This window comes from Felis catus, chromosome A2 (assembly GCF_018350175.1).
Source record: "Felis catus isolate Fca126 chromosome A2, F.catus_Fca126_mat1.0, whole genome shotgun sequence".
Taxonomy (NCBI): Eukaryota; Metazoa; Chordata; class Mammalia; order Carnivora; family Felidae; genus Felis; species Felis catus.
Genome location: NC_058369.1, coordinates 81,210,742 through 81,224,637, shown reverse-complemented (window position 1 = coordinate 81,224,637; position 13,896 = coordinate 81,210,742). Strand labels below are relative to the sequence as shown.

General features: G+C 38.3%; 1 protein-coding gene across 3 annotated transcripts in view; it reads right to left on the bottom strand.

The window, feature by feature from the left end:
- RELN (reelin) overlaps nucleotides 1-13,896 on the bottom strand; it is a 536,751-nt gene that overhangs the window by 109,763 nt on the left and 413,092 nt on the right. For all 3 annotated transcript variants that reach the window (XM_019825367.3, XM_019825368.3, XM_011280339.4), the window contains exons 25-28: nucleotides 12,374-12,579; nucleotides 7,584-7,755; nucleotides 6,902-7,102; nucleotides 540-772 (exon numbers count right to left, since the gene is read on the bottom strand). In XM_019825367.3, the coding sequence (XP_019680926.3) occupies nucleotides 540-772; nucleotides 6,902-7,102; nucleotides 7,584-7,755; nucleotides 12,374-12,579 (812 nt within the window). The remainder of the gene's footprint in view (nucleotides 1-539; nucleotides 773-6,901; nucleotides 7,103-7,583; nucleotides 7,756-12,373; nucleotides 12,580-13,896) is intronic.

The following is a 13,896-nucleotide window of genomic DNA, read 5'->3' as shown; positions in this document are numbered from 1 at the left end:
GGCTCTGAGCTGTCAGCACAGAGCCTGACACAGGGCTCGAACTCATGGACCATGAGATCATGACCTGAGCTGAAGTAGGATTCTTAACTGACTGAGCCACCCAGGAGCCCCTAAAGGGATCTTTTATATTACAAGATATCTCAAATTGCCCACACAGGTAGGTATTAAATTACCAAAAATCCATATAAAGTCAAAGTCTGATATAATAATGCCTTATGACTCCCTTGGACTTTAAACATCTTTTGTTCACTGCTGTCCCAGTGCCCAGAATGGTGTTCAATAAATATTTGTTGGATAAATGAATGAATGAATGAATGAATGAATGAGTAAATCTGTTTCACAAGCATGCATGGGTGCATGTGTACCTCAACACACACCTGGGCTTTGGGAACTTTGCCCCAGGGCTCTTTTCCTTATTTTGTGAACAGATATGGCTAGACTATATGAATTCTTGTGGGTTATTGAAATGATGATATTGAGATAAATATATGCTTCCAAGAAATAATGCCTAGGGCACATAATAAGAATGGTCACTGTACCTGGATGCAAGAGACCTGGGAATAACAATGGTGATTCTCGTCCATTCCTCAAAGTCCCCTGTGTGATACACGGTGGGCTCACTTAGCTCTCGGGAGTTTCCTTCACATCCTTTGCCCACAGATGCTGGGTAACAGCCTTCTTTCACCAGAAACCAGGACATTCCAGCATCATGAGAATACTGAAGAAGAACTGGAGCAGCACTGCTGAATTGATTGGCACATCCTATGTTTAGCTGTCCAAAGGAAAGACAGAATTATAAAAGGTCTTCATTTCACGTTATCATTTAATACATTAGGTGCTACAGCAGCCAGGGCCCTTTCTACTGAGTCTGTCTTTTATTGACAATGATAAGACATTCAGGTCAATTCCAAACAAGACCCTTCTGTAGGTTCTAGAAATCTTTAGGTGAGCAATGGGCGTTTTTTAAGAAAAGCTGGACCAGTTGCCATTTTGTGGATTTCTTGGGATTATAGGCAGGAAAACAGAAGGATAGTATCTCTGAGGTTGGAGCCATAGACAAAATCATAGAAGCCAAGAAATGGTTTTCTTCTCTGATCCCAGGCCTATATAAACAGAGGGAAGCAGAAGATAAAGAGCTATCCTCCTCAGGACATGAAGGTTACCTGAAGTGAGTGCCATCCTTCTACTTTCAGTGGAACAAACATCTTTACTCCATTTTCTTGCCAAAGCTCAGTAAGAAATCATTGCTAACTTAGATGAAAAGAGCTAAGATTTTGCCACTGCATCAAATAAGCAAAAATAATGTAGAAATAAAACTGTTATTGTCCTGTGCACTCATATAGAGGAATGTCATCACAGGATTAATAGTATTTAAAAAAAAAGAAAAATAAATAAAGCAACTTAAATCCCAATGCCCTAGCATGGGTATTTTTTTTTTTTTTTCCTGTTTTCTCTTCTAATCTTTATAAAGAGGCATACATTTTGGTTATTGTTGAAGTCATCACACTTCCTAAACTTTCCTTTTGTGGGGCGCCTCAGGTAAGCAACCAACTTCAGCTCAGGTCATGATCTTGTGGTTCGTGGGGTCGAGCCCTGTGTGGGGCTCTGTGCTGATAGCTTGGAGTCTGGAACCTACTTCAGATTCTGTGTCTTCCTCTCTCTCTGCTCCTCCCCCACTCATGCTCTGTCTCTCTCTCAAAAATAAACATTAAATAAATAAATAAATAAAACTTTCCTTTTACTTTCTATTTAACATATTGTTTTATTATTATATGCAGCATTGCAAAGAATATATGTTTGTTCTTTAGTTGATCTGTTATCACCAGATAAATTCCTAGAAATAGTATTACTGAATCAAAATGCAGAAACACTTTAAATTTTTTTATTTGTATGTGTTCATTTTTTTTTTAATTTTTTTTTCTTTTTAACGTTTATTTATTTTTGGGACAGAGAGAGACAGAGCATGAACGGGGGAGGGGCAGAGAGGGGGGAGACACAGAATCGGAAACAGGCTCCAGGCTCCGAGCCATCAGCCCAGAGCCTGACGCGGGGCTCGAACTCACGGACCGTGAGATCGTGACCTGGCTGAAGTCGGACGCTTAACCGACTGCGCCACCCAGGCACCCCTGTATGTGTTCATTTTTAATCAGCTGGGTTCAAATGAATCAGTTTTACCACAGCTCTGAATGTTATTTAGGTTTAAAACAGTTTCTTTCTAAATTAGTATATGTACAAATAATTTTATTACTGTTTTAGTTTATATTTTTTGGTAATTATAAATGTCAATCTCTTTTCTTGATATTTATTTGGTTATATGCTATCTTTTTTTCATTTGTTTTAATTTTTAATTTTTTTATTAAAAAATTTTTAAACATTTATTTACTTTTGAGAGACAGAGAGAGATAGAGCATGAGCAGGGGAGGGGTGGAGAGAGAGGGAGACATAGAATCCGAAGCAGGCTCCAGGCTCTGAGCTGTCAGCACAGAGCCCAATGCAGGGCTTGAACCCACGAACCAAGAGATCATGATGTGAGCTGAAGTCAGACGCTTAAATGACTGAGCCACCCGGGTGCCCCTGCCATCTTTTTTTTTTTAAGTTTATTTATTTATTTTGAGAGAGAGAGGGAGAGAAAGTGAGAGTGAGGAGGGGCAGAGAGAGATGGAGAGAGAATCCTGAGCAGGGCTCAAACTCATAAACCATGAGATCATGACCTAAGCCAAAATCAAGAGTTAGACACTTACCAACTGAGCCACCCAGGCGCCCCTATTTAATTACATACCATCTTACATGAATGATCTATTCATATCTTATTTAGGTTGTTGGTGGGAGCCACCATAGAGCTTTAATGTATAAGCCTAGAAATAAGAATAGTCAAATTGTATAAAAAAACTGAAGTAAGCACTCAAAGGAACACGATCATGACTGAAGAATAAAGGATGAAGAAAAGGTAGGGTCACAGGCATAATACTGGTCCAGACATCAAGAGGTCAACCAGTTCATACTTGTGACTATTGGTAGTTGGATCCAGTCTTTCAAAAGAAGATTCTATATTTTCCTTATTCCCATACTCACAGCTAGAAAGCATCTCTCAGAAGACTTTATAATTGGGCTAGTAGGAACTTCATTGTGATACATTTATCATTTATCCAAGTTTATATAATTCAATGTCAATAATATAAGCAAAGACTTGACAATCTCAGATGCATGATTAAACTCTTTTAGCACAAATTCCTTTCGTTGCGCATTAGTAAGCATTAGCTTTTGGTTGGTAAGAGTTGATGGTAATTACAAAGGGCACACACAGTTAGCTTTTCATTATGGCCATCATTGTTTCTAAAGTAGGAAAGTTGATGGCACTTTCAGTGGCCTGACAAGTCTATGCCTTTTTAAATTGACCATTTAGTCTGCTTCTTAACTGTTAATGTTTTCTAGCATTCAATTCTTGGCTTTCTTATCTTTGTACTCTATACATGCTCCTTAATAAGTCGTTCACAACATAATTTCAAATTCCTTCTAAATACCTACAACTCCCAGACTGGGCCTCTCTCCAGCTGCCTGGAAAGATCCATAAGTGCTTCCCATGTATTTCCATGTGAGCAGTCCACAGGCATCCCCAATTCCGCAGGCCCAGGTCTGCCCTCATCATCCACACCCTAAAACAAATCTTCCTGTATCTCCAGTTTCAATGACTGGAGCCAGGAATGTGGGAGTCATTCTAAAATCCATTCTATCATCCAATAGGTCACCAAAACCTGTTGACTCTTCCCCTTTCACATCTCACAGATCATCTACTTATTTTTATAATCTCACACAGTGCTTTAATCTGGCCTCATTTCATACTTTGATGACTGCTCTAGCATCCTTTCTTTACTCAGAATATAGTCAACAATCTGAGTACTTCTCCCTGCCTCCTCCACTCTTGCACAGTCCTCATCTTTTACCTGGATCATTGCAATAGCTGCCCAGCTGGTCTTTCTGTCTCCACCTTTGCCTCTGCCACTGTACTCCCAGCACAGTCACCAGATTCTTTGAAAGCCTGAGTCAGAGTATGTCTCTTCTGCTAGCCATTTTATTCAGAGCAGAAGTCCAAGTCTGACCTCCTTTTTTCTATGTGTCTCCCTGTTCTCGCTCTCTTTGCTCTAGTCACAATGGCATCCTTGTGATTTTCTGAACTCTTGCAAGCACACTCCTGATGCCAGGCCTTTGTACTTTTTGTACCTTGTGCCTGGAATGGTCTTTCCCAGAAAGCTGCATAACTCACCCTTTTAACTTTTGTAGGTCTCAGCTTAAAAGTCATTTTATTAGTGAGGGAACCTGACAACGCCTTATAAAATAACTACCCCACACCACTGGAGTCCACACTCTCTATTCCTATTTATGCTCATAGCATAAAACAGAGTCTGGTATATAGTAGAGGCTTTACAAATATTTGTTGAATAAATGAATAAATGCACTTGTTGATTACAGTTTCTCCTCTTGTTAAGTTGACACCTATACTGCTGCTCAAGGATCTTTCTAAAACGGGTCTGATTCTTGCACTTAATGTATTAAAACCCTTCCATGACTCACTGCTCTTGGGTTAATGTCCAAGTGGCTTAACGTATCATATAAAGGTAACGAGGATCAACTTTCTCTCTCAACTTTGTGGCACACACTCCAAACTCCTAAGAGTTTCCAAATTTTCATTTCTAATTTGCACTTTCATTTATTTTTGTACATTTGCACATTCTGTTCCCTCTAACTGGAATTCTTCCCCTTCCATTGTTCATCTGGCTAAGTCTGTATTTCCAGAGACCTTTCATTTCAACTTATCCATCTATCCATCCATCTATCCATCCATCCATCCATCCTTCCATCCATCCATCCATCCGTCTATCCATCCATCCTTCCCTCCATCCATCCTTCTATCCATCCGTCCATCCATCCATCCATCCATCCATCCATCCATCCATCCATCCTTCCAACTGACAGATGTTTTTGGAGCATCTGCCACAGGCCAGGCAATATGCCAGGTACTCTCATACCACCCAGAGCCTATTTCTACTACAACACTCTTGTGAGAATTACTGTTCTCTCTTCTGGCTCACTTCCTAATTTCTGAGTTCCTTGAGGGCCAGGGCCATATTTTTCATGTCTATATTCTTAACAACTAGTGTTTGACAAATGGCATGCATTACAAAAATGTACCAGCACTTTGTACAAATGACACCAAGTTCTTGTCACAGATTCCAAATATACATTAATCATCAATCCCCAAATGACCCATATTACATATCTATTATCAATTAATAGCAACAATCCAAAGTCTTCTGCTGGTGTCATTTGAGAATTGAGATTATCTTAGGCATTGTGCATTCTTGCTGGTTGTTTAAGTACTTGAAACATTTCATAATGTTTTCTTGATTTAGATTTTTAATTTTATTTTATTTGTAATTTTTTAAAATGTTTATTTTTGAGAGAGAGAGACAGAGAGAGAGAGAGAGAGAGAGAGATACAGAGACAGAGCATGAGTGGGGGAGGAGCCGAGAGAGAGGGAGACACAGAACCCGAAGCAGGCTCGAGGCTCTGAGCTGTCAGCACAGAGCCTGATGCAGGGCTTGAACCTACCAACCACAAGATCATGACGTGAGCCATAGTTGGATGCTTAACTGACTGAGTCACCCAGGCACCCACTGATTTAGATTTTTTAAACACCAGAATGCCATCTTGCAGATTTTAACACCTACAGTATTGTGATTTTGTGATTAATGAAATTGAGAAGGTGTCAAGTGAGAAAGAGCATAGTATTCCAGCAAGGTATTATTTTGCTATTTTGCTATTGCCATTATTTTGTTACCATTTTTAGGCAGTACCAACACATTAATATAGAGTCGTATACTGCTGTTAATGGTTTTTCCACTGTAGTTTAGCATCAAACTCTAAGCAGAGAAGAATAACATTTCACTAATCATTTTATTTATGACTAACTTTCTTGTTTACAGACCTGTGGAAATCATATTTGAAGAGCTGCCTATAAACATCTGATCTCTTGAATAATTCCATTTGTAAATTATTTACCATCTGCATCCTGCCGTTACGTAAGGACCATGTAGTTGTGCTAGCTCATTAAAACTGCATTACTTTCGACCCCAGAATTCACCAGTGGGATTTTATTATAAACAAAATGAAAGTTTGATTAGGCTTCTGAAAAAAGAGCTTGTCAGAGTAAATACTTGCTATACATGTTGACATGTTCTTGGTGGTTTTTTTTTTTTAATGTTTATTTATTTTGAGAGACAGAGAGCAAGAGAGAGCGAGCACTAGTCGGGGAGAAGCAGAGATGGTATACAGAGAGAATCCCAAGCAGGCTCCACGCTGTCAGTGCAGAGCCCGACACAGGGCTCAATCTCACAAACTGGGAGATCAGGACCTGAGCCGAAACCAAGAGTTGGACGCCTAACTGACCGAGCCACCCAGGCACTCCTATATGTGTAGATATGTTATCACAGTGCTAAAAAACAGCAAGGTTTTAAGAAAGCAGTGATCATTAAGGCATAAATTTACTGAATCAAAGGAAGGGAAGTTGTTTGAAAATCCTATAGTAAAAACACAAAATAAGTCATAAGTCCCCAAAGCATTAGCAAATTGAAAAAGAGAACTCTCTTACCCTTCAGAAGCATGGGATTCATTAAGTCATAATCAGATAGAAAATCTAAAGGTCAGTTTTCAACCTGACCAGTTTTTTTCATTGTGGGTAAAGCTAAATAAAGAGCTTTGCCATTCTAAGAATGCTGAACCTTTGTTCAAGTGAGTCCCTTCTTCAAGAGAGTTTGAAAAATTTGTGTTCTTTTGACGTCACTTATGAGTCTGGGAGACGGTTTGCTCTTTTACCTGCCCTGGGAAGAAGTCTGTGCATAAATACCTTAAACTGTAGAACATATCCAGGTTTCAGAGTCAAATCTCGAGTTACTGCAAAGCGATCCCCATCTGATTTTCCAAATACCATGGCTGATGGTGTGGCAGAGCAGAAAGTTTCATTTTTAACCATTCCTTCATTGGCCAACATCAACCACACACTCATTTGATTCATAGGGTAATCAAAAGCTGGCTTCTCATAAAAGTTCTATTAGAAACAATACAGACAACACAGAAAGGCAATTTGATAGCTTTGAAAACAAGAAAGGAATTTTCAGTTTATGACATGCAGGGCCATGTACGATTTGTATTGCTAGGAAAATACAGCAGAATCTCTAAATTATTATTTTTTTAATGCCATAAGCCCTTTTTCCTGATGATTTAACCACTGAAAATATTTTGCCACTGTATATCTAATTTTATAAACACATTAATAATTGTGCTTGATGTCTTGGCCAGACTTCCTAGTCATTTTTTAAAAATATCTAAATAATCTGTGAAGTAGTAGCATAGAGAGAAAACAAAACGATTAAGTGTAAAAAAGTAACTACAAACACAGAAAACTTATGTTACTTATAAAGCTTATATTCCAGGGTCAAGCAATCAATCTTTGGGGTAAGTGAGGAATTCTGTAATCCCATCTATTTTTATAATCCTGTCTTCTTGGAGTTCAGGCATAGGAAAGATACCTGGGGTAAAGTCGGGTTCACAATGGGGATGACCTGCTTTTGTTTCTCGGACAGAATGATGATGTCATCGACTGCCCACTGATCGTAGCCTTCCCCTGAGAACACAGGCTGCCACCAGCGGAACCTTGTGCAAGAGGTCTTAGCGGCAGCTGGAAGTTCCAGGTAGACGAATCTGCATAAAAGGAAATCATTTACGGCTGGGAAAGGAAAGGCTGTTTTTCTTCTTAGCAGCTGTTTATTTATTTAATTTTTTTTTCCAACGTTTATTTATTTATTTTTTTGGGACAGAAAGAGACAGAGCATGAACGGGGTAGGGGCAGAGAGAGAGGGAGACACAGAATCGGAAACAGGCTCCAGGCTCTGAGCCGTCAGCCCAGAGCCCGACGCGGGGCTCGAACTCACGGACCGCGAGATCGTGACCTGGCTGAAGTCGGAAGCCTAACCGACTGCGCCACCCAGGCGCCCCTTAGCAGCTGTTTAAATAACAAGAGTAGCAACAAGAGAAAGTTTAGTTTTGTTTGATCTCTTGAGATATATATATGATATATATATGATATATATATGATATATATATTATATATATATATTAATTTTTTTTTGAGAGACAGGGAGAGAGACAGAACAGGGGAGGGGCAGACACGGAGGGAGACATAGAATCCAAAGCAGGCTCCAGGCTCTGAGCTGTTAGCATAGAGCCCGATGCGGGCTCGAATACACAAACCGTGAGATCATGACCTGAGCTGAAGTCCGATGCTTAACCGACTGAGCCACGCAGGCGCCCCTGATCTCTTGATATATATTTTTTAAGTTTAGACAGATCAGATCAAGAGGTTTAAAGTTGTAAGTCCGTTTAGTACTGGCCATGTTTATTCCATTTGGAATTGTAACTTTTTGAGGCAGATATTTCTACTAAGTCTGATTTACTGAACCTTTTGATTACCATGACAACGACATAACATTTTTAAGAAATACCTCGAAAAAACTGTTCCTCTGTATATTATTACATTAAAATAGCATTACAATTTTTTCCAAACCATTTCATTTTACTATGCATTAAAAATGATGGGGCGCGTGTGTGGCTCAGTTGATTAAGCATTGGACTTTGGCTCAGGTCACGATCTCACGGTTCATGGATTTGAGCCCCACATCGGGCTCTGTGCTGGCAGTTTGGAGCCTGGAGCCTGCTTTGGATTCTGAGACTCCCTCTCTCTCTCTCTGCCCCCTCCCCGGCTTGCTCTCATTCTCTCTCTCTCTCTCTCTCTCTCTCTCTCTCTCAAAAATGAATAAACATTAAGAAGAAACATTTTTTTTAAATAAAAACAAATGAAACAGAAAATCACCCATAATCTTCTGCACGGGGTTGACTTGTGCTAACATCTTGATGTATCATTAAAGCATGTAATCTTTCCTATAGGTGAAATATATGTATAATTCAGCATCCTACAGTTTGAAATTTCATATTATGTCATATGCACATCCTCATGTCAGTATAGTTATTTTTTAAGATCATTTTACTGTCTATATATTTTCATGACACAGACATACTATTGTTTATTTTACTTCTCTCTGTTATAAATAATTCTGTGTTGAAAACCTTTATGTGTACAGCTATGACTCGGTTTATTTCTTTAGAAATAATTTAGAAAGGTTTAGAAAGATTTACAAATAATTCCTAGACATGAAATTACCAGGTTGAATAAACTAGTCATGTTTAAGGCTCCTGATTTTTCCAAATTTCTTCCTGGAAGAGTCATACGGTTTGCAGAATGACCTGTCTTGCTGCTCCCATGTGGAAATAGTACTGGCGTTATCATTAAAAAATGACCACCGGACTGATGAAAAATGATATCTTTTTTATTGCAACAGACATTGTCTATTATTCATATTTCATTAAACCTCTGTATTTTCTCTTTTGTAACATCTACTCATTTCTTTTACCCATTTTTTAAAATTGGGATCTTACTGGTGTTTTCGATTTTACAGTAACATCAATCCTCTGTTTCTCATATTGGTTGCAAATATTTTCTCAGTCTTTCTTCTCTTTAACTTCTTTGTTTTCTTTGACAGGTATGTGTTACATGTGTATGTAGTTACACATTCGCACGTAGTATATTTCTACATAAGTAGCCCTTTCCTCTGTTAATTCTTCCACTGAATTTGTGTTTAGGAAGTTTACATCTCTTTCTAAGATCAGAAAGTAACTTAAATGTTTAAATCTTTAACCAGTCTTTAACAGTTTTTGATGGGGTAGGGTAATGATCTAATAGATAATTTTCCCCTAAAGCCTACCCATTTTTTTTTAACACTGCTTGTTTGAAGAACCACTTCTTTCTCATTGACAGTTGATGTGTCTTTTTTTTTTTTTAATATACAAGATTTTACACACATCTGAGCCAATTTCTGGGTGATCTATTTGGTTCACTGTTTCTGTCTATCCATGCACCATTCAAATACCGTAGGTTATACAGTGTGTTTTAATATCATGTGGGGCATTCCTCTCTTTTTTCCCCAAAAGTTTAAGCTATTTTTGCCAGTTTATATGTCTAGATACAAAGTCCTTCCCCACCCCCAAATTCCACTAAGATTTTGATTGGAATTGCATGAAACATAAATTAAGAAGTATCTGCATATCACAATCTTTAGTTTTCCTATCTAGAGATGTTATATTATTTTCCACTTATTTGTCTTCTATTATATCTCTGAAGGAAATTTTGTAGTCTTCTTTACACAGATGCTTAGTATTGTTTGTTAAAATTAGTCCTTATATTTATGTATTTGCCACCATGAACGGGGTCTTTTTCTGATATCTTCCAACTCAAAATTTCCCAACCATTTTTAGTGTCATAGAACTCTTTGATAATGTGGTGAAACAGTCTGGTCCTAAAGAAAAATTCCCATAAATCAAAACTGAATATTTATGAAATCTGAAAAAGCTACTGAACTTCTATTTGTCTATACAGTACTTCAGTCACTTTACTGAATGCTGAATAATTTCCAGATTGCCAATGATATTATTTGGAAAAAGTAATTTCCATTATTTTAAATTGTTGTTTCAGCTAGTTTGGCATCATTATGAATTCCCTCTTCCTTGTACTGGAGGAAATCTCACCAGGTCCCATTTCCCACACACCATTCCTGACATTCTCCCTGGATGTTATGTCTCTCATTTTACCCAAGTTGGCTTTTCTCTGGTTTAATTTTTTTATTTTTATTAAAAAAATGTTTTTAATGTTTTATTTATTTTTGAGAGAGAGAAAGAGAGACAGAGAGACAGAGACAGAGCATGAACAGTGGAGGGGCAGAGAGAGAGGGAGACAGAATCTGAAGCAGGCTCCAGGCTCTGAGCTGTCAGCATAGAGCCTGATAGGGGGCTTGAACCCAGGAACCCTGAGCTGAAGTTGGACACTTAACCGACTGAGCCACCCAGGCACCCCGGCTCTTCTCTGGTTTTAGATTCTCTCAGTGTCTCTCAGAAGAAGTACTTTTGGTTGGTCTATCTGCATGGCTACTTATGTTATATTATGGAAAGTTATGTCACCTTTAAGTGACTCAGTGTTTTAAAAGAACAAACTTCTAAATCTTCAAGCTACAAAATAGCTCTCTGTTATACAGTATGTTTAAAATAATTTAATTTGTAAGAACTGAACCTACAGAGTCTTCAATAATATTTTTCTTCAATAAAACAAAGTTCAGTTGTAAAATGCCAAATAGGATGTTAAAACTTAAAATGGGTTGGTGGTGAACATATAAAGAAAAATTCTGTCTCTTTGTTAAAGTACAAACATGAGATTATAAGAGGAATACTCTAAAAATGATATCCTTGAATAGATTTTAATGACACATATAAAATATAAAGTATAAATACAGAATTTCAAAATGCTATGTGATTGTAAAATAACTAAATTTAAATATAGAAAAACACATTGATTGTCTGGTATAGGGATTAGTATTAAACACGAGTCATTTTCCCAAACTCCTTAAGAGTTATTGTCTAAGATATTATATATTTCCTCCTTGCATGAAAATCAAGACAGGGATGGGTCAGTAAAAAATTTCAGAAATCTGAGCCCCACAGATTCATTCATATTTTGTCCAGGACTAGCTCTGGTGCTAATATGAAAACTTAAAAAAAATTTTAATGTTTATTTATTTTTGAGAGAGAGACAGAGTGTGAGCCGGGGAGGGGCACAGAGAGAGGGAGACACAGAATCTGAAGCAGGCTCCAGGCTCTGAGCTGTCAGCACAGAGCCCGACGCGGGGCTTGAACCCACGAACCATGAGATCGTGACCTGAGCAGAAGTCAGAACCTAACCACCCAGGCACCCTTGAAAACTTTTAATAAAATCCATCTTGCTGTTAAATCTAACCAATGAACACCTATATCCATATCCAGATGTTAATATATAAATGTATGCATATATATATCTATCTATATATATATATATATATATATATATATATATAGTGTGTGTGTGCATTCACAAAACCTGCAAACTGGAAATGTGAGCTTGGAACATCCGTATATCATGCAGTTTCTTTGGGAAAACTGTTCTGTTGTCTTTTCCTCTAGTCACAATTTTCCCCAAATTCTTTAAAAATTCAAACATGAACATGAGTGCTTTTTGTCCATAAACAAATGAAATGAAATTTTTATATACTGGGATATCATTTATGTCAGAATCTAATGAGTCTGTCTACATTTGCAAAAGTTAACATTTGAGAAACAGCTCAAGAAAACTGAACTCTTTACTGTTCCTGGAAACCAGTGGAAGGCCATCAGGGGTGGTTACCTGGGTTTGCTGAAGTCTGAGAAGTACATTTCTGCCAGCAGGTGCCACTGGATGCCCCCATTGTTGCTGTACTGAAGGAGGACGCCTTCCTCTCTGCTGTCGGGTTTGTTGCACGCAGCGCTCTCTCCACCAATCTGGATGTAGAACTGGACAAAGTCGACCCAAGAGGTGTCCAGATCCCAGCTCACCAGCTGCCTTTTCCCAGCCTTTCCAAAAGACAGAAGAACCACAGATTCAATCATCTGGGGGCTCTTTGGCATTCTGTCATTTCAGTTTCAAGATCATAGGCACATCCTAGCATCAGGTGGAGATGATTTTGTTCCCATCATACTGTTGAGAGGAGCAAGTTGTGCCATTTAATTCTCTGCTCTGGTTATGGTAACTGTTCCTGAATACATTTGCTTAGTCTCCGCATCATTGATTCCCAGACTTGGTTATGAGACCCTAGGGAACTGCTAATTATGCCAAAGAGTATTTGAAAGTCTTTAAAAATAAAGCAAAATTAATTTTAATTAAAACACTCCACGTATTTGCTTTGTAAATCTCTTCCAGGCAGAGTAGTGGAGAAGAAAGACCATATACTTTGAAATCAGTTGGAATTGGGTTGGAATTTTAGACCATTATTCATGCTGTTCACTAGCTGTGTGACCTTTCTGAGCTTTTCTTTTCCTCAAAGAAACAATATGGGTAATAATACCTTCCTTATAGGGTGCTGTGACAATTAGATGAAATAGATGTTGCATGTAATTTGCCTAGCACATGGCATGTCTTGCTGAGGGAACATCCTCTCCAGAGATAGGCCCTGACCCCCCTCCTCCCTGGGAATTAAAGTGAAACATGCAAAATAATAACTTTTTGACAAAAAGAAAGAGTACACAAGTCTCTGAGGCTCCTGGTCAGTCTCTCTCTCTGTTTCTTTCTTGGTAACAGAGAGGGTGGGAGGGACCATTTCAGTAAGTTTTTGTGACCATGAAATGGTCTCTTTGTGTCTCAAAAAATGTTGAAAATATCCTCAACCTGCTTCCTTTGCTCAGTGTGTCCCCTACATGTCACAGTCATGTGGTGAAGTACTAGACTCAAATTGACAAGGTTTGTTGTCATTCCTGTTTTGCATAAATGGGTTCGCACTAATGGGACTGAAAAACGGTTTGCCCATGAGATTCTTCCACCCAGAGGTACCGCCAAAGCTAATCCATAGACTGCACTGAATTGGTCTTGGAGAGCTCCCAAGGAGTTCAATTAAAAGTCAGGAAGAAAAATTGAGATAGGATACATAGTATAGAGAAAAACATCCCTCAGACTTATAATTTAAACCCGATTCTAATCCACTAAGTTAATTAAGAAAGGGTTTCAGTTATTAGAAGTCACAGGGGAAATACTTGGGGATAATTAAAACACTACACTGTTCCTGATAAATCTAAAGCCAATTAAGAGACTCCAAAACAAACGAGGGAGCAGCAACATAAGAACTGAAGTTAATCCTGAGACAAGAACTTGTTCTTTGGAATTCTCAACTTTAAGTA